This window comes from Condylura cristata, unplaced genomic scaffold (genome assembly GCF_000260355.1).
Source record: "Condylura cristata isolate star-nosed mole 26May11 unplaced genomic scaffold, ConCri1.0 scaffold00025, whole genome shotgun sequence".
Lineage (NCBI taxonomy): Eukaryota > Metazoa > Chordata > Mammalia > Eulipotyphla > Talpidae > Condylura > Condylura cristata.
In genome coordinates, this window is record NW_004567126.1 from 30,482,364 (window position 1) to 30,501,024 (window position 18,661).

At 55.6% G+C, this 18,661-nt stretch overlaps 1 protein-coding gene across 1 annotated transcript; it reads right to left on the reverse strand.

The window, feature by feature from the left end:
* Window positions 1-877: 877 nt before the first annotated feature.
* LOC101621591 (PWWP domain-containing protein MUM1) lies at window positions 878-17,778 on the reverse strand. The gene is made up of 14 exons (XM_012729775.1): window positions 17,593-17,778; window positions 16,955-17,040; window positions 15,761-15,831; window positions 14,525-14,587; window positions 13,576-14,406; window positions 12,638-12,739; window positions 10,866-10,936; window positions 9,625-9,701; window positions 8,974-9,034; window positions 7,456-7,531; window positions 6,963-7,013; window positions 5,972-6,408; window positions 4,527-4,615; window positions 878-2,514 (listed from the first exon to the last, which is right to left on the reverse strand). Exons 1-14 carry the CDS (start codon window positions 17,647-17,649, stop codon window positions 2,460-2,462), a joined length of 2,127 nt encoding a protein of 708 aa, XP_012585229.1. The 5' UTR covers window positions 17,650-17,778; the 3' UTR covers window positions 878-2,459.
* Between the last annotated feature and the right edge of the window lie 883 nt (window positions 17,779-18,661).

The following is an 18,661-nucleotide window of genomic DNA, read 5'->3' on the forward strand; positions in this document are numbered from 1 at the left end:
CTACACTGAAATGTTTAACTGCACCAGGCCTGAAGGCACCCCTCTGGGGGGACCTTTATTGTATTTATTTGTCCAGTAATATTTTTCCTTATCAGTTTCAGAGAAAAGCTGCACACACCGCAAAGAGGAGGAAAGGGCAGGTGGGGAGCAGCCAGCATGCACCGGAACCCCCCTTCCAGGAAGAAGTTCTGCTGACAGATACTGCTTCAGTTAGGGGGGTTTGATTGTTCTGGGCGCCAGAGGGCTCAGACTAGGGAAAACACCCCTGAGGTCAGGGGTTGAATGGGCAGAGGTCAGTGAGGGACAGGACAAGAGGCAGTGGAGAGGCTGCCAGAGGACACCGGCTAGAAGCGAGCCCACCTTCCTGCAGGGCAGGTGACAGCTGCTGCTTCTGAATGGGAGGCTCTGCATCAAGGGAGTGGGACCTCAGGAATGCTACTCAGTCCCCACAGAGCCCAGCGTACACCCCAGGAAACCAGGCGTCAATGTCAATGCCAGCTGCGCTGAGGGGGCCCTGTTTCAGGGACACAGGGTCGGTAGCCAGGGGGGATGATCAGGGCAGCCTTCTCTATGACATGTGCCCAGGCCACCCCACAGGGGCTGGGTGAAATCTGTGTCCTGGGAGCTTCACAAGCAGCCAGCAGCTTCCCAGGGGGCTTGGACTCCTCCCGGGCACTTGCAGGTAACTCCTCATCTGGCAGGCAGCCAGGCTCCGACTGTAACCCAGCTGTAAGGCCAGCTGACACCTTGGAGTGTCAACAGACCACCCTCCCTTCCCCGCCAAATTGCCCCAGTGGCCTCCGGCCAGAGTTTTAAGACAAATCTTCAGAACCCACAAAAACATCACACAGCCAGGCTAACACAGAGCAGGGTGCCAGACAGGTGTGGGGTAGGAGCCACACAGCTGACAGAGGTCCGCTCTGCAATGGCCCATGAGGTAACACCTTAAACAGGCACCCGGACAGGGCATCCTGTGCAGGCATGTCGCCTTGGAGGGGGCAGGCGGGGTTCAGAAAGCACAGCTAGAGCTCTAAAACGACATTTAATTCCAGTCTGTAGAGTTCAATGCCACAGTCCAAGCTGGAGAACGGGAAAGAACAGCAAAGAAACAGACATAGAAATACCCCATTCACAGGAAGAGTCATTCCCACAGGCCATGGGGCCGGCCGAATCTCCTCACCCAAGAGAAAGCCTGGGTGCGCAAGCTCGCTCAGATGCAGCGCGCTGGTGGGAACCAGCCTCAGGGACCCCTGGGGCAGGCCTGTCCTCGGGAGGAGGTACTCTCTGTCCCGGGGAGAATGGCCCTCACAGGCCAGCTGCTCCACCAGACATGGCGCCACTGCCCTCTGAAGTGCCACTGCTCTCTGGGCGCAGCGGGCAGCCATTGCAGCAAGTGCGGCCCCTCCCCTGGAGCCCAACCCAGAAACCCAGAGGGGACGCCTGGGAAGGACGGCAGCAGGGCAAGGCAAACAGCTGGGCCAGGCAGGGTCTGGGCTGCCCGTCCCTGGCGCTCAGCGCAATCAACGCAGGAACACCGGGCTCTGGGAGCCATGCGTCAGCAGCCTGCCAGCCTGCCCTGCTCTTCAATTCACCTGTAGTCCATGGTAATCTCCCTCTGTGGAGGCTGCAGTCGGTGAGGGGACATGAAAGCGCTCGTCCCCGTAACGACTTGTCCAGTCATGGCGGGGCGCGCTAACCCACCCAAACGTCACCGTGCAGTCACAGCAGAAGTGAAGGGGCAGTGTCTTAAGATGAACTTAAACATATACTTCCACAAAACGTTATTTCCACACCAGCTAGCCCAACTGGGGCGTGGCTTTGACAGAATTTCCACGACTGTGGTCTGAGAACAGGCCGTGAGGCTGAGTCACGGCCTTTACACAGCTCTCAGCAGGCTCGGCACCCAGCGTGGATCAGGCGAAGTCAGGCGAAGGCGCCTGGGGGTGGGGAGCTGACTCCGGCCACAGGGAACCGAGCAGCAGCCGCCCAGGCAGCCACAGCAGGGCTGAGGAGTGGGGAAGCAGCTGGTCTTCCGTTTGTTTTTGGATTAGATTGCCCAAAGTGGCAGAGAGGAAGCAGCACAGCACACGTGGATGTCACCTCAGGAGCAAGCCACGCAAACGGGACCAGAAGCACCCCAATGTTCCCATCACGTTCTTTTCCAAACTCCCGTTTAATATTGTGTACAATGCTTTTCAATGTTAAAAAAAAAAGAGCATACTTTATAATAAACCATACAGTACAGTTACAAGTAGTGATAGAAAAATATGAAATAAACGAATGCCTTTCTGTCCTTTAAAAGCCTCCCAGGAACTATACCTTCCCGAAGCAAGTGAGGAAAAGGGAACTGGCTCTCAGGGAGTTGAGGAAACAGCTCCTCGGAGCCCAGCAAGCGGGAGCTGAAGATGCGGTGAGAAGGACAAAGACAACCCAAAGCGGACACGCGAGCCGCGTCCACATCAGCACCTCCGGCTTCTCTCTTCCAGGAGCTGGTTGTCAAAAATCTCCTTTTCCCTTCAGGAAAACAGAAGCAGAAAGTGCCATGTTAGAGACCACTGTGTTTTAAAGAGCGTGAGGCAGAACAGTGCTTACCAGGGGCAGGGTTCAGTTGGGGAAGTGGAGAAAGTTCTGGAGCTGGAGGGTGGGGACAGCTGTGCAGCGCGAATGTGCTTGATGCCGCTGAGGTGAGCACCTCCCCTGGTTCAGACACACGTTTTATAATGTGTATATTTCACCACATTAAAATTTTTCCTTAGTAACGAGAATAGGAAGGCTCAAGGCCTCCCAGGAAGAGCATGAACGCTGTCACCCCAACTAATCACACGCTGCCGCCCTCCAGGCCAGACACCAGGCGCACCGGTCCTGCAGACAGCCCAGACACACGCAGGAGAGAGGTCAGAGCTCAAACGAGAATGTGACGTCGCTCATCTTCAGTACCATCAATGATCCTGCAGATGCAGCTTTAAGGAAAGCAGGTCTTCAAATGATTTTTTGGCCGCTGTTGGCCAGGATTCTTTTTGACACTGACATCAAATATTATTCAAGAACCATGGCACAGCAGCAGTGAGACCAGCACAGACGTTAACAGGACGCTTCTGTGGAGGGAGGTGAGCTCAGTAGGGTCTGCACAGCTATTTGAATCACTTAAACAAGAGATGCCGAGGGAAGTGAACAAGTGACTTCCAACGTCAGAGTGCACAATCCAAAGTTCACGCAGCCAAGACTGATGGCCAGAGGGCAAGAACGCTCCTGTTATCACAGCCCATCTGAGGCCGGTGTGTCCATCGGACCCCACTGGGGTTTCCATGGCAGGTCAAGGAATCCCTTGAAGTAACCCTTTGGACACAAGTGCCCCGAAGGACTCCTCACAGAGGAACTAGGAAGATGGAGACGTGATCATCGGGTCAAAGGGCTCAGCTCCTGGAACTGAGGGAGGATGGAGCAGACACGTGCTGGCTCCCAAGATGCTTGTTTGTTCCTTTCTCGTGGGTACTGGGCTAAGGCCTCCCTTGTGGCCTGGGGACTGAGTCTCAGCACCCAGCCAGCATTCGACCCCCAGTCAGGGAGTTACCCGTAGGGGTGACAGATCTCTCCTGTTTTGCCCGCTGCTCCCTCAGCAACATATGTCTGTTCTGCTCCCCCACCTGTCTCTGGTGGGTCCTCTCTTACACCCACTGCCTCTGGCCTATACCCTAGTTCTTCTATGCAGAAAAATAGGGTGCTAGACTAGATCGCTAAGATCCAGTGACAAAAATACCATGTTTCTGTTTCCAAAGGCCCTCCCGCTCTGTCAGTTTAGCTGAGTCAATATCCTGCACACAGAACCAGGGTGGCCTTCTGTGGGCAGCTGTGGACTTCCTGTCCACTGAGCCTGGCACACACCCAGGTGCCCCAGGAACAACCTGGCCCCATATGCTGTGACAGTCCACCCAGTCAGCTCTGAACAGAGACCCTGGCCTGTGCCTCCAGCTGAATCTTTAACTCTGTCATTACTCTGTGGGCTGGCCTGCTCCTGGTGCGGCCTGGCAGCATGCCCAGAGACAGAATTAGAGCCTCCGGGGGCCAGAGATGCAAGGGCAGCTAAATGCTCGAGCAAAAGTGACATCTTGATCACAGCCCCCCTCTGACCAGCAAGGAGGTGTGCGAGTGTTGCTGCCTCTTAATCTTGCTGCCATCAGGCAGACGGGGCTGCAGCACGAGGGAACAAAGGCTGAGTCCTAAATGCTCAGCCCCACCCCAGGAGGTCGGGCGTGGCAGGCCCAGCGTACACGCAAGGGCCAGCCCCTGGTCCTGGAGACAGCTCTGCCCACATGTCAGCGCACGGGAGCCACTGGCGGCTCCACTGGCCCCAGTGAGGCTCCTCCGCCCGGGCCGGCACACGCCGCTTCAGGGCTACGCAGCTCCCTGACCGACAAGGGTCTTATACTACGGGAGGATCCGCGGTCAGATCAGTCAGGACTACCAGTGTGTATGCAAATAACTGCCTCTGAAGACAGACACGAGGCCAGCGCGTGCGAGCAGCGTACCGGTAGCTGACGGAGGGCCCCTTGATGTACTTCTGCTCAGCTGTCTGGTAGTCCACTGCGTCCACAGCAGAAATCGCGCAGATGATGGCCTGCAAGGGGCAGAGACGCAGCGGTGGGCACAGCTCAAGCAACGCAGCACGACATCCACGTTCACACGGGTCAGCTCCACACACACCCGGGTTATGGTCCAAAAAGTATGTGCATAATCGCGAAACTGCTGCTTCGAGTGAAGTTTAATTAAATTGGTAATGTTATCTTTTGGGCTACAGTTGAGAATTTTCAGCCCTAAAAGCTGCAAGAAAATGAGAAGCAGGACCCCAAACCAGCAAGTGTATTTTTAAAAATAAGTCTGCAGTGAAAAAAAGTAAAGATACAATAGAGATCATCTGAATGTGCAACAGATGTCTGATATCACCTTAATTTTTTCAGTGAAGTACTAGGATTGTGGTTTTGTTTAAAAAAGTTTTTTTAAAGAATCTTAATGAAGGCCTCCCTGGTGGTGCAAGGGGTTAAGTCTCAGCACTGTGAGGCTGTCTGCGGCATGAGGGCCATCCCCGGCCAGGGAGTGACCCCCAGGGCGCAGCAGACCTCTCCTGTCTCCCGCCTGCTTCCCTCAGCAGTGGATTTCAGTAGATCTGCCTGTTCTGCTCCCCACTCTGCCTCTGGTGAATCCTCTCACCCCTCCGCACCTCTGGCCTGTACCCCAGTTCTTGTAGGCATAAATAACAGATATAAAAAAAAAAAGAATCTTAGGATTTAGCTCAGAGTTTTCCTCAAACCCAGTGCTGCAGACATAGGGAAAGACCTATGAGAATTTGCAGTCCTAAAGGCTGAGAGAAAATGAGAAGAAAATTCTGTTGGGAGCCATCTCGGGCACTGTGTGGCTAAGCAGCACTCCGAGCTCCTACACATGAGACACCAGGAACAACCCCACTGCCAGCCAGATGTGGCCAGATGTGACCTAATGTCCTCTGGAGACATGGTCATCCCTGAGACATAAACACAAATGTAATGATGGATAAAAAATGTCCGGCGGTGCAAGGCGTTAAGTCTCAACACACCTCCGGAGCTTCGCAGTGAGATTACATTCTGCTTGGGCAGAGGCGCAAAGGGATTCACTAGGCTATTCTAATTTCGGATGTAGCTAAAATTTCCCACGATATAAACTTCAAAAATTTTGAGTTTGATCATGTTCTTTCTCTGCACCTGCACGGCCCCACTGTGTGCCCTCTCTGAACCTCAAAATAACTTGATGCGATGTCGGATGCTCACCTACTCCGAGCCCCACTGAACAGCGCTGAGAAAAGGTGAGACACCCTCTTCCCAAGGCTCTCCGTCAGGAAGAGCCACACAGTGAAGCAGGCAGCGCTCACCACCTGGGCTGACCACCCGCAGGGCCTGGCCCACCACCTGCGGTGTGGACAGACCCTCCACCAGCCACTCACCTCGGGCAGAAGGACGTCCAGGATGAAGCGGATCCCGTCACCGTTGACCCGTGTCAGCAGTCTGCTGCCCATCTCCCGGTAGATCCCTTGCAGGTACTTTACCACCAGGTCCAGCTGTTCCTCATCCTCCAGGTAGGTCTCCACGCAGGTCACGTACTGACCAGAGTTCAGAAAGGTCTTCAGCCACCGGGATGGCTTCCGGTTCTTGAGAATGGCGCACAGGTGGCTCTCGGCACCCCTGTTCTTCACGATGTACTCCACCAGCTTCTGGTTGGCCCGGTCTCGCGCTGCTCGAGACCGATCGGGCAGGACTTTTCGGCAGGGCTGCCGCCTGCCCCAGGGGCTCCCCTCCGCTGGCTCCTCTGGGTCCTCTGTGCTCAGCTGAGGGAACCTGGTCCCCAAAACATCGCGCTGGATGGACTTGCGGACGGGATTACCTGCCGCAAGAAAACGCACGCGTGGGGTGCTCCTCTGGTTAGGGGTCCCTGCTGCCTCCCTCCCTCCCGCGTTGCTGGCCCTTGATGATCTGCAGGACGCTGAGGCGTGGCAGAGTGGCTTCAGTGCCGGGGACACAAGAAAGCCTGAGACCCGCAAGGAAACACCGCCACCCTCCTAAAGGGCTGCTGCTTTGCCAGGACCATCTCTCTGCCCAGCTCTGCCCTCCAGCCAGGCTTCATCTAAAAGAGCCAAGCCCCTGTTCCTAGTCCCACTCTCAGTGGCCAAGAGAACACAGAACACCAAGAGATGACAAGTAGTGGGACGTTTCCGTGCTCAGGCAGCCACCTGACATACTGGCACCGATAGAGACATCTGCGGACTGGCACGACCACCAGGCCCCAGGGCAAGGGAGGCCTGCGGTGCCTAACAGCATCCCAGGGAGCTGCGCGGCTGGGTTTGCTGGCGGCAACTCAGCGAGGGCGCGGGGCACAAAGCAGCTGCCTTCTGAAGGACCACGTCGAGGGCACCTCTAGAGAGGTGCCAGCAGGCTTACTGATGTCAGCAGCATAGTACTCCAGGAAAGAGCCAGAGAAGGAGCCGCAGCCTACAAAGGAGGAAAGTCAAACTTTAGAGGGGGCACAGGAGAGGCCCAGAAAGTCCCCACAGACCCCCCTGTGGCAGGTCCGTGGGACATGGGTGGTCAGCCCACCAGCACTGCAAGGTGATACCAGGGGCACCTGGAAGTCCAGGGCATTTTTACTAATGATGCCGCAGTCGAAAGGCTCCACAGGCCAGACTGGGATGGGCAGAATACCAGCTGGGGTCACAGGAAATCCACCTGCTGCTCAGACCCCGGGTTTGGGCTCTGCCCAGGAGCCTGCCCACCTGCCTTTGCTCCAGAAGCTTTTTCTGGAGGCAGGTCAGACCCCCACCAAAGGTGCCCACTGTCCCCACCCAAGCCTTTTGACCACCCCAAACATGGTCCTGGGCCCGGTCACTGCACAGATGCCAGGCCTGCTGCTATCGGCAGCAGAAGCGCCACATACCTAGCCGTACCCTGTAGTCAGTGATCAGGGAGATGCACCAGCCGATGGCCTGGTCGAAGGCTTCCTTGGCTTCATTCTGTGAAACCCAGGCAGTGGGAATTAGCCCATCACTGGGGCTTCTACCACATTCCTGCCGCCTCCTGCTTCTTGTTCATAAAGGGAACCCCAAGGGTTGGGTGGAAATGTACAGAGGCCCAGGACAGCGCTGTGCTGCTCAGGAAATGGCCACTGACCACTCTGTGGACCCAAGCAGGGAAGCGGGATACCCCAAGGGGTAAGACATGCCATCTGCGGGCGAGTAACCCCAGGCGGTCTTTGCCAACAACCTAGCCCGGGCAGAGTGGGCACAGAGGGCACCTGGACACCAGGGCAGGTCCACTCAGGCCCTAGTCTGCACCCCCAAACTCTAAGCAGGGGGAGTACCACGAGCCGAGTGAGTCCTAGGGGCACTCACAGGCACAGCAGCAGCAGAGACGACTGCTCCATGCCCGGCCCAGCCTGCCCGGCCCAGCCTGCCCGGCCCAGCCTGCCCGGCCTCGGCCGCGCCTGTGCTCAGCGATGGGAGCATGGGCTAGTGTAGAAGACCCTGGCGACAGCGTCTCAGAACGGCACGCTGAAGGCCACAGAGGCACCAGAAAATGGGAGCTCACAGCGACCCTGAGCTGAGCCACTGGTGCCCCACGGGGCAATGCCCTCACAGGCAGGCCCGGGGCAGAAGACGCCGCGACAGCCTCAGGCATCTGGGTCGTGTGAGGCCCACGTGCCTCTCCTCGTAACCCAGGTTCTGAGGAAGCAGGTGGGGAGCACTCAGCCCCCGAGAACGTGTGGGCCTGCACTCAGGGCTGCAGCGGCCTGGGGAGGACCGTGTAGAACAGGGTCCTGCTGTGCGTCTTAGAGCCTGAGCGTCTGGGACAGATACGGGCTGGAGTTGCAGGGAATAAAGTCAGACAGATGTGAAGAGGCTCAGCCAGGGACTCCAATCAACAACCTTCCAGAGTTCAACACTCAAGTCAAAAATACCCCGCTACAATCCCAAGTCCACTCTCTGACCTTAGAAAGCTGCACTGTCCCCTGCAGCCTCTGGGTCTACATCCCACCCTCAATCCGGGCACAGACAGCGCCCCAATATCAGGCCTCAACGAGATGGCCCACCCTGAGCCAATGCCGTGGCGAGTGCCCCGGTGGCTGACACCCTACCCACATTCTTATTGCTGTAACACCAAAGAGTAGTATTTCCCAGTCAGCATCTTTGAAGGGACCAGCTCCTGTGCATAGAAAAGGGGGCACAGCCACAGGGACAGTGAAGACAGCCCAGGATTCCTGCTAACACCGTCAGGGACATCCCACACACCCGGGGCCCGCGATGTTCACGCGCTGCCACCTCACACACAGCCCTGGCCCCGGTCTCCTCACCGCACTCAGGCAAACAGCCCCCGGCGGCACGAGAACTCAGGGCAACGGCCCTCGCCGTCACTCACCCACACGCCGCGCTCCCGACACAGACAGGGCTCCACCTACCAGAAGCGCTTGTTTCTCTTTGCAGTCGAAATGCTTTAATCTTCTCAGAGACACGGTGATGCTGACAGAGGCAAAGGTTAGCACTGATGAACTCACGCTCGGGACATAAAAAGCTTTCCCTCCGCTAACACACTGGGGGGGCCTGGCCTGTATATGGGGGCTGCTGCTCGGTCCAGCTGCCTGGGGAAGGTCCCTGCGCCAGGCCCTGCACCCTCTGGGCGCAGCCAGCAGCAGGAAGGGGTGGCACCGCACCGTGCCGCTCGGCCGTGTGCGCGCCGCGCAGCTGGTTCGTCGCACATCGGCACCCCACGACGCCAGATGGCAGACCCGGCAGCCCACCCACCCAAGGCCAAACTCGCACTGCGGCCGTTGCTGCCTTCGCGGCCCCACCGTCACTGCTCTGCTGCGTTTGTGGGGCGACAGGAGGGGAGACCACACCAAGAGGCTGGGCTGGCTACCTTCTGCCGCCAGCACCGCCCTGAAACGAACTGTCTGATGAGCTCTCGGTCTCTGACCCTCTGCTGGGGAACCCGATCACCGAAGGCCCCGGCCCCCTAGGGCCTCACCCTGCCCCCAACCCCCACTCTGCCACCCCAGAGCCTTCTAGCTTTCACCTGGACTGTTCGTGAAAAGCAAACAACAATGTTTTACCCTCTCCCTTTCGGATTCATGTTCCCTTCGATAAAAAGCACACTCGCTTTCTTATCTCTTCGCCTGATGCTTTTAACCTGTTGGCAAATCCAGGAAAGAACACATGAGGAGCCGAAGCGAGGTCCAGGGCTGTGAAGACTCAGTTGAAATCATCTCACCGAGGGCAAGGTGGACCACTGGCACACCACAAGGCAAGGCTGGCAGCAGCCATGCGCCCAGGACGCCACCACCTGGCCCTGGGCTTCACTCTACGGAGGAATTCCGCAGGCTTCCATTAGCTTGGTGTTTAGGGAGCAACCACACGTGCTGGTGCGGGCTCTCCATATACTGGCTGTAGCTGGTTCCCTGATGGTTCGTCTTTCTGGATGACCCAAGTGAACTAACTTAACCCCCGCTCGGAGCCCCAGGTCCTGAAAATGGCCTGGACTCCTGTTCTGCAGTATGGTGTAAACCAGCAGCTGGCTGGGAAGGTCGATTCGGGTTTCTCCACCCCCAGAACCTGTCAAGTGGTGACCAGCAGGGCCCACACTGAGCCCAGAGCCGCGAGGAAGCCCTCAGCCCCGTCTGTCAGGCCTCCTACACGATTCCCGTGCAGTGCTAACAGAGGCCAAGCAGACTCTGACGACAGCAGACTGGAGATAACAAAAGCTTCTCTGGCCTCTCCAGAATACCTGCTGGGCTTAAACATCATTGTCTCTTAATAAAAATTAAAGAGCTGCAGCTGGACCCCTCAGCGTCCTGTGCCTGAGGGAGAAGGGGTCAGCGAGCGAAGGGGCTGGATGGCTGCCCTGCCCGCAAGGTGCCACTTACCGGCAAACAGGGGAAACACAACTGAGCTGCACTTAGACTCGTCCTCCACAGTGGGCTCGGGCAGGGTTTCAAGTGCCTGTTTTTGCATGCACAATTGTTCTCTACCATAAAATGTAAAAAATGAGAAAGCTCCAACGGGGAAAAAGTCTGCAGTGCACAGTATTTAAAGTGAGCAGAGAACTTTATTCCAGGTGGCTCTTTCTAAGCCTTCGTAAGTAAAAATGTGACCGATAAACCTCATACTCGATTGTGCCAACATGATTCCGTTCCCTTTGTGTACGGAACATGTCTCCAGAAACCCTGCTTCTGAATGTCATTGCTTCTCCCAGTAACCATGACTAGTGAGAACGCCTGCCCAAGGTCACTGGGCTGGGGCCTGAGGCGTAACCCGGGTGGACTAACTGCTCTCAGGGGACGAGGGTCGCTCTTACCACCGCTGGCCAGAAGGGGTATTTTTGGTATTTAAGCCAGACTAGCATTCCTACTTCAAACGAACGTGGTTCTAGAATTAAAAAAGAAAGAAAAAAAAGAGAAACAAAAAGATAGAACAGACAAGTCAGATCCACATCACACACCAAATCCACAGCCTGAAACAACACAATTACTGTGAAACTGTTTCCACCTGGGCTAACACAGTCCACTTTTACAAGCTCAGAGAATTCGGAGTGGACTCATCCCCCTCACTGGCATGCAAGTGCCATCTCCCCTGTGTGGGGCGGGGCTGAGGGCGGGCACAGGCAGGCTTCTTACTTGAGACCCTGTGCGGTGTCCTGGAGGGGTGTCAGAGGGGAGTGGGTGGGCAGGACTCTGCCACTTTTGTAAGTGCTCTGGAAATCTCAGATTATTCCAAAATAAGACCTTTTGAAATGGTGTGGTACAAAAAGAGGAGACAGTGGCACACAAAGCATGAGAACTTCATTGTTAAAAACCTGAGCTGGAGGAGAAAATGGTCTCTTAAAAGGAAGAGAATTTTAACTCCAAAATTACCTGGGCAAAACTGTATTTTCAACCAAAAATACTCCAGCTAAGTAAATAGCGCGAATTTTTAAAAACCAGGTAACAAAACTCACAGGACAGGACTCACTAGCCTGTCCCTAGTCATAAAGACCCCTGCAGAGAAAGGGAGCCGCAGCATCTGAGCGGACAGGTAAGGGCCAGACAGTGACAGCAAGGCAGGGGCGCAGCACAGAGGCAGGCCAGCGCGGGCTTGAGGCCTCTCCACGGGGAGCAGTCGCCTCTGCAAGCGTCCCACAAGGACAAACAGGTCCTGAGTGCCAACGGCCACCTCAGGGACTGACTGAAAACACCTAGAGAGACACCCCCCACCCCACACCCCGCTACAGGTGAAAATAAAACCAAATGGGAGCAAAACCACAGAAAAGAGCAACGCCCGGTTTTCGGGGGCAATGGTGGCCTGAGCCCCGGCTGGCAGTTAGGGGGCAAACAAATGTGCCCCCTCGGAAGAAGGCCGATCCCTCTGGGCCAGCTGAGCCCTGCTCTGGCTTACTCAGGAAGCTCCCACACGGTGGGAGCGCTTATGAGTGGGAACGCTCGGACCCAACGGGCAGAGGAGGGTGGTCGGGGGTCAGTCCTCGAGCCTAGTAAATACACACAACAACATGTGGGGACGTAATAAACATCCGAGTTACCGCTGAGCTAAAAAGGGAAAATGCAAGCCTCAAGGGACCTGACGCCGAAGCACAAAGCATCCGTGACTGTGGCAAGAGCTGGGCGACAACACGACCCTAGGAGGAGAGGGGGAGTTTAAAATGATAATGGTTCTAGCTGGTTTTGAAGCAAACCAACTTCCTATTCGGTGGTGGTGGGAACTCTGGTCTCTATTTCTGGTCCCGCCACACATGCCATCGGCTCTGCTCTGCAGCAGACGGCGCCTGTGCCCGCCTCTCCGGACAGGACAGCAAACACTGGCGACTGAAAGCCGCGCGGCCTAGCCTGAGCGGGAAGGCCACACCCCACGACTGCAACTGACCCACCTAGTCACCTTTGATGTCTCTGGTTCAAGGGGCTGGCCAGGGCCATCCCTCCGCGCTGCACTCTAGACAGGGCCACAGGTGGGCACTCGTGGGCTTTCCCAGTCGTGGCCCAGCACAAGGAAGTCGCACGCAGGTCCTTCGGGCTGGGTGCCAGCAGCACCTCCCTGGGGCCACTGACTGAAAGCAAGCTTGTTCTTCTCATTCCTTACCATGATATAAAAGGATGCGTGGTGGCTCCTCATCTTCCTCATCTTCCTCCAGGATCGAATTAATGGAGTTAGACTCTGCTGACTCTCCCGAGCACTGAGGGCCTGCTGATGACAACGTTAGGGCAGACTGTCATGGTCGAGCCTGGCTCATCCCAGAAACACACTTCAGGATACACCCTCATCCATAAAAAAGAACCGAGCCCAGGTCACAGAGACGCTCACACTGCCACATTCAGACCAGCGCACGTCGGTACATTTACAGGAGACACGAGTGGTGCAAGGAAACCGGCAGGCCTTTCCCCTAGCACAGCCCGACAATCGAACGACCTAGCCATGGACTCTGGATTGAGTCCTCTTTGCGTCGCCTCCGCGGATCCAACCTGCACCTCACGGTGCACGTACGGGGAGAGGGGACCACGAGGCAGCAAGGATGTGGGCCAGGAGGTCTGGCTGGTCCCCGAAGTCTGACAAGGCCACGCCAAGGAGTGGGGCTCAAGGAGGACGTTACGGGTCAGGGCCCAGCGTTCACGATGTCTGAAGTAGCATCCAAAAGCAAGCGGGATGTCAGTGTTCACGTGAAAACATCCACGGGGCACGACCGCCACCACACAAGACCGATCTGCACAGGAACTCGGAAGCCCAGTGCGTGAGGCGTGCCTCGCGGCTTCTCGGCAGCGGGCGTGAGCTCGCCCTCAGGGAGCAGATGCAGCGCCGGTGCCCACCGCGTGCACAGCTGCCCACCCCCAGCCGCAGGCTCCCTGCTCCACAACCTCCACTTCAAAACAAAAATAAAATCCCAAGTATCTGCGAGCAAGGGAAGTAGCCAGAGCCCCGTGGGAGAGAGACAAAGAGGAATCAGGAAGCCCCTCTCCAGCTCCGCCCGGCGACCCCATGGGGCCCCAGCCCCAGCGCCGCCCAGCGTGAGCCACACTCTTTACCTTCGCCCGCCTTCTTGGGGTCCGGAAGGCTAGGGTTTTTTCCATCTGCAGGGTTGTGGTGAGCAGACAGATGTCCCGTGGGCCCCTGCGTGGGGAACGTTGCTGGCCTCAGCTTCAATGGCTTACGCGGCCTCTGTCTGCCATTCGGGCACAGCCGCTTGGCTGGGTGGCATCTGGCCTCTGGACAGGCCATGGGCACAGTGGAGCCATCTGACGGCAAAGCCAGGCCAAAGCCTTCGCCTTTGCTTCCCAAGTCCTCCTCCCCGTCCTCGGCCTCGGCCCTGGAAGGCTGGCGCGGGGCTGCAGACCTGCCTGCCCTTCTCTCTCGCTCTGCCTTGCCACCTCCCTCGGGCAGCGGAGGGCCGGTCTGGCACAAGTCGGGCTCCTGCACGGAAGTTCTTCCCCTTTTACTTGGGGCTGTCCAGTTTTTCCGGTGTGTTCTCGACCCACTGCCATCCCGAGACCCATCTTCAGCCGGAGAGACAGGCAGGGCTCTCGGGATCCCGCTTTTCCCACGCCCCTTTTCTCGATCCGTTCTGCACGTGGGGTCCCTTCCCCCAGCGGACGGTCCCAAAGGTCGCTGGTGTTCTCTTCTCCCAAGCCCCAGGCTGCCCGCCCCATCTCCGTGGAGAGGAGCTGAGGAGTCTGGCTCACAAGGCGAGGAGGCCAGCTCTGGGGGCTTCTCACTGGGAGACAGGGCAGCGCTTTCTTCCTTGGGAGAACTTTCCTGACGTGAACAGGTTCTCTCATTCAAAACATCCAGAGCCACCCGAAGTGACCGCCTGTAGGTCAGCTCCTCCACAGGCGCGGCAGGAACCTCATCCTGTGAGGCTGCAAAGGGAGAAAGCAAACAAAGCCGAGCGCTCAGACTGGAGCAGCGCCTGGAAAGCTTGTCCGGCTGATTCTCAGCGCTGGTTTTTGTACAAAAGGGCCAACGAACATTTCTCACCTACATCTTCCCAAACCAGAGACAAAGTACAAAACACCAGCTGTTCACGCAGGGCTGCCAGGCCTCATTTAAAACAAAACAAAACACAAATTTACTGACCTTAACCTGATTAGGTTACAAAGATAAATTCTTCCAGCAGAATGTATTCAGACTTCCTGCAAATCCTCCCCAGGCCTTACACTTTCAAATTGAATCAGGGCCACTGAAAACCCACGCCACCAGATAAAATAATAAAGAACTCGTCACTGGGTGTGTTGGGTGGGGCAAGGGCACGGGCGAGCCGGCAAAAAGGCTCATTGTGGCTGCTCAGCTGTCCATGCTTTTGTGCACGGCTAAGCCAGAAAAGAGCATCCTGGGCCAAGATTCCGGCCGACTCCTCACTGCCACTATTCTCTGTGTTCATCCTGACAGACAGCTCTTTACTCCAACAAGGTAACGGATACAGTACTGCAGCAGCAGGCGTAACACCTCCATCAACACCTACGATATTAAAGCCACTACAACGGCCAGCACCCGCACAGCCGGAACCAGAGGTGAGGTGTGTGCTGTGGAGGGCGACGGTCAACGCGCCTCAGGTAAGGCACGGAGACGCTGACAAAAGCTGTTCCTCCGGAAACACAGGAACTGGGTCTACTGAGCAGACATCGTGGGAAGGAACTGAGGTCACTCTTTTTAGAGGACGGACTGTGCTTTGCACTTGGAATGCGCACTCTTACGTGGAAGACAGATAAACACCGTTACGTCTGGGTTTGTGGAACGGCAACCAGGTACGTGCACTGCCCACTTTTCCCAGGCGTGTCCTCGGTCCCCGAAGGGGAAACCCAGGCAGTCCTTGCACCCATGACAAGCCCAGGGGTGGGGACCTCTGAGCAGCTTTTCGGCTCTGCACTCTGGGCCCCAGCAGCTGCTTCTCAGCCCCAGGCCAGAGCACAGACCAGCAATGGGACCATTTCACAGTCCTACTAACAATGCGCAAAAGAAGCCAAAACAAATTTTTAGGACGAGTCTCTCTCCCGTCTCCCGTCTCCAGGGAAGCAGCCTGGTGTGGTGCAAGAGTGATGGGCAGGTCTGGACACTCGCTGCACACCACCCTGGGAGTCAAAACTAGCAAATTCTACAAAGGCTCGCAAAAATAGATCCTTCTATCCCTCTCCCTACATTCAGGCATGAAGAGAAAAAGGGTACCCGGGGTTAGTTTTTGCGGGAAGCAACGGCTGCCTAGAAACAGGCTCCTACCCAGTAAAGAGGCAATGTCTTCAATCCTGGACTTCTTCAGGGTCTCCACTTCTGTGCTCTTCACCTTAATTCTGCAGGGACAGAAACAACCCGTATGAGCTACCAACCGATGTCACCAAGACTTTTCAAACGTGTTTTTCTTCAAATGACAGGATAATTAAATTCACTGTCTTCCTTCTCAGCCTCCCATTTAAAGCCAAAAGTCGCAGTCAACTAGGAATTCAAGCGCCTGAGGTTAGCGGCAGCAAGGACCCTGGTGGGTGTGCAGGCTTCTTCTTTTTCTTTTAGGACAGAAAAGGGTTTGAGATTTGAGAGTAAAAATGAATACAAATGGTGACTTTTATGAGGTAAATCCTACTTTCAATTGCACAAATAACTCCTTTGTTAGATTTTCAGGGGAAGATGATAATGTCACTAAAAGCTGTTTACAGCCCAGCAGGTATGTTTTAGTTTAAAAGGACGCCTTTCCTTTCAATAGGGAGTATTCAATTACCGCGGCAGCCTGGCAGCCCCCAGGAAGTGTGAGCAGAGTGTGAGCTGGAGTCTAAGCCAGCTTAGGAGGCGGCTGTGAAGAAAGAGGCTGGGGCCCAGGAACTTGTAACTGGACCGGACTGAGTTTTATTCTCTATTTAGAACTGGGAATTCTTCCATTAGACGAACCCAGAGCACAGGCAAGCAAGAGCTGGGCGTTTTCGAATGTCCTTCCCTGATTAGATAAGCAAGAGCAGACAGGAATGCCCTACCCACACACCCTGGCCAGTTATTTGCTTTATGAATTCTGAATAAATTTCTTACTAGAAGGACAGGCACAGACTCAAATATGTCACAATGGGTGAGCTTGCCATAGTTTCCAAAAAGAAGATATAAATCTTGCAAAGAAAATTTTCCTATCTGAACCCCAGAAAGTGTATCTCTGTATAATTCATATTTATTCAATTTTCAGTCGTGATCTCTCTGGGGACTCAGAATGCCTTAATGTAGTTCTTCAATTCCCAAAAGGACATAAAACTAATTCACCCGTTTTCCTCTCAAGCACTAGTTAAATTAACTAAAGAGTTGTCAATAAGTGCTTAAGAAGGGCCTTCACTACCCTCCCCACCCCTCCCCACCCCACCCCACCCCGAGGTAGGGGGAGAGGGCAGCTTACTTATCAAAATCCCACCGAGAAAAAAATAAAAGAACACAACACTTAACTTTTTGTCTAAGGAGAATATCTGAACATTTAGAAAAAATTCCTTTTTTCTCTTATGTTTTGTTGATGTCTCAGTTCTGGTCAAAACCTATGTCAGGGAGGAAAAAAAAAATCCTTATTAAGTCACAAAAGTGAATGCAAAGCCGCAGCAGCAACAGAGAAACACGAAAGGAGCAGAAAATTCTGAAGTATACATCCAGGGGCTTCCAAAATATTCTACCTAATACCAAGACTTTACAGGTGAGCAACTGAGGCACAAGAGGCCAGCTGAGGACCTGCGTCCTGCCTCCAAGCACAGACGCCGCCCGCCGCCCTGCCGGGCCTCCCGAGACCCGCCAGTATTTACTGTGTGCAGGCTCCGTGCCAGCTGCTCCCAGCTAGTCTTACGTGCCTTTTTATAGCTCTTAAAAGTTTTTTTCACTATGAAAGACACTTCCAGAAGTGTAACCTTGTAAGCAATCAACCAAAACCCCATTAAATGAGGAAGGGAGCCAGGGAGCCAGGGCCAACAGATCCAAGCGCCAACTGTTCAGGCTCAATTCTTTCACTGGAGCTACGCCGAGGCGTCTCCTGATAAAGATTTTACTTGTCACCAGAAAGTCATGTCTAATTCCTTAAATTATAGAATAATGGCTGTCACCTTTGCAGGCCATAATCGCTTTTTCCATCGGCAGAGGACATACTTGGCATCCATCATTATTTAGAATCATGTGGCAAGTGGTAATGATTTGGCACAAAGTACTTGAAGGTCTGACGCCGCGGATGTGCCCTGCAACAAAATCTGCGCTGTAGTTTATAAAACCCACTGGTTTGCCATTTTACCACAGACTCTGGGGGGCAAAGGTGGGCTGGGCTCAACCTCAGGATGGGTTGCAGGGAGCTGGCGGCGAGCTGGCGTAGAGAAGTCAAGAGATGACTTCAGAAGTGACCGCCGGCTTAGGGCGGCACCTGTACTGCGGCCACGGCCGTAAGCAGCCGGATTCCCTCCAGAGGTGCGTCCAGATTATTCCTAAAAGGCTCCTGAATAAATCACCTCCGTACTGAAGGCAGGCCTGACCTCCGGAGAGGCGTCCTCACCAAGGCTCACAACCCCCCATTTGGGGAGTTAGCAGTCGACCACAGCACAAAAAATAAATCAGGAAGGCAAGCGCCTTTCTGGCTGCCAAGTCCGCGAAAGGACAGGGACAGCTGCAGACCGTTCGCTACATCAATGGGCAACACTGGTTTGGCTGTTGACGAGACAAAAGGGGGGGGGGTCGTTTGTGCTATGGGCGAATTTCACTGCGGCGGTGGAGGGTGCAGGTAGCAGAGAAGGGGGTCCGCACAGCACCGGCGTCCCTGGAGCAGAGAGGGGAACCGTGAACGGAGCAGAGCGGTCAAGGACCAGCAGAGAGGGCTTCATGCAGCGGGGGAGCAGGGCAGCAAAGGGGGCATTCGGGGCAGAGGAAGGGTTCTGGCGGCCGAGGGGGCGGGCGCCACGCAGAAGAGGGGGTTTGGGCGTACAGGGGCTAGCAGACGGAGGAGAGGGCTCCGTGGGCAGAGGGGCCTGAGCGAGGAGCAAGGACTTGCGGCAGCAGAGGGTGATTTCAGGCAGCAGAGGGGCGCTCACGCAGCAGGGGCGGGGGTCCACACGCAGGGCGGGTCAACGCCCCCGGGGAGCTTCCTCCGAGGTTTGCCCCTCCCCCTAGGCCCGGGCCCGGCCCGCCGCC